A 1,716-nucleotide genomic window follows, 5' to 3' on the forward strand; every position below is an offset into this window, starting at 1 on the left:
TACCTGTAGACCAGACAAAATTTGGTAGACTGTAATAAGAGTAATACATTGGTTCTCCTCTTCCAGCTCTGCACACATATCCTGCTGTGTACATCTGTCTATAAACAGTGTAAGTACTCTGCACAGTCCCATTGGTGCCACCAGGCAGCAGCTCAAAGTTATAGGTGTTTCTAATAGGTTTGGGAACAGCTTGATACCAGAAGAAGCTCCATCCTGCAGACRGAGGTTTAACCTCACAGCTCAGAGTCACTGAGGCTCCAGGACTCAGCCATGATGGAGACACAGAGAGGACAGCCTCGGGTTTATCTGCTGGGAGGAAAAACACGTTAGAATAATAATAATGCATTTACCAATTACTAAAACATTTAGATTTAGTAATGYTTTGACTCACTGTCTGATACAGTTATGTTGAACGCCTCACTCCACTTGGTTAAATCCTGATGCTCCCCTTTGTTTCGGCCCCTGCATGCATAGTTTCCAGTATGAGAAGGAGAAGCAGAGTCAACTCTGAGTTTCTGCTGGTTTGAAGGCTTGTATGAGCTGGTTGTTCGCCATTCATACTCCCATTCTATGTCTCCACCTTGAATCTCACATGTAAGAGTAAATTTCTCTCCCGGGTACACCGTGGACCAATCAGATTTCAGGGTCACAGTCACGCTGTTTGGGACTATTCATATAAAGTAAAAAATCAATCAATCATTAATAAGACAAAAGTTTAAATCAAATGTCACTACATACATATGAAACATTATGTTACAAATTCAAACTCACCACTTTCTCCAATGGTAACTGACTGGCTGAAATCTGTGTAATAAACTGGATCTCCTCTTCCTCCTCTGCACCAATAACGCCCTTTCTGCGAAACACTAGTTTGTCCATTTCTATGTTGAACAGCAGTTTGAACTGGTAGAAACTCAGAGGCCTTGTCATTCTTGTACCAATAGTATTTCCAGCTAGTTGATGATGTTTTAATTGAACAGGTCAGGGTCCACGTGCTCTCCAACAGATACAGTTCAGCACTCAGTTGAGCCTTTGGTTTATCTGTAGTTTAAAACATGGTTTAGAAGTTATTGACAATTCATACGACATGAATTCAAAAATTCTGAACAAAAAAATGAACAGTTCTGGTGAGAACTTTTCCCCCACAAAGCCTCATATCAGCAAATTATTTGTCTAAGTTTTTGGATAAAGAAAGAAGAGAAAAGAGATAGAGAGAAGCAGAGAGACAACTGTGGACAGTCAGTTGGTCCCATCTTTTTAAAAACAGAACCAGATATGTAGGCTCTAACTATTGGGGAGGTCTTTGGTGATGGAGTTGCGACCCCTGGAGTGGTCATGGAGTCATGTCGGGTGTGAAATTTTGGGGTGTTCTATTTTGTTGATAATTTACATCTTTTTTCCAAAATTATGTGTTTTAACAAACATTACCATGTAGCAAATTGATAAATGGAGGCATAAAATAATGTATTTCAGTCAAAAATGCACACATTCAGTGAGAACACCAGCTGAGTTCTGCTTCACTCACAGCCTGACCATCCATTCCTCCTGCACACAAAAACAAGGACCCGCCCCCTATCCATACTTTGCACTGTCAGGTTTAGAGAGAGACCTGTACTGTCATCGTACATGAGCAGAATGAAATTACAGTTCAGAACACCCATGCAGAAGAAGACAGAACAAACATGGGAGAACAGGTGCCCTGGGTCATGCAGCCAC

General features: G+C 41.1%; 1 protein-coding gene across 1 annotated transcript in view; it reads right to left on the reverse strand.

The window, feature by feature from the left end:
• Positions 1-836, reverse strand: part of LOC106524469 (B-cell receptor CD22-like) — a gene marked incomplete at its 5' end in the record, with an annotated part of 3,342 nt that extends 2,506 nt beyond the window's left edge. Inside the window, 3 exons of the mRNA XM_014018279.1 lie at positions 125-309; positions 392-667; positions 772-836. Coding sequence (XP_013873733.1) covers positions 125-309; positions 392-667; positions 772-836 — 526 coding nt within the window. The remainder of the gene's footprint in view (positions 1-124; positions 310-391; positions 668-771) is intronic.
• Positions 837-1,716: the final 880 nt, after the last annotated feature.

This window comes from Austrofundulus limnaeus, unplaced genomic scaffold (assembly GCF_001266775.1).
Source record: "Austrofundulus limnaeus strain Quisiro unplaced genomic scaffold, Austrofundulus_limnaeus-1.0 Scaffold188, whole genome shotgun sequence".
Classification (NCBI taxonomy): domain Eukaryota; kingdom Metazoa; phylum Chordata; class Actinopteri; order Cyprinodontiformes; family Rivulidae; genus Austrofundulus; species Austrofundulus limnaeus.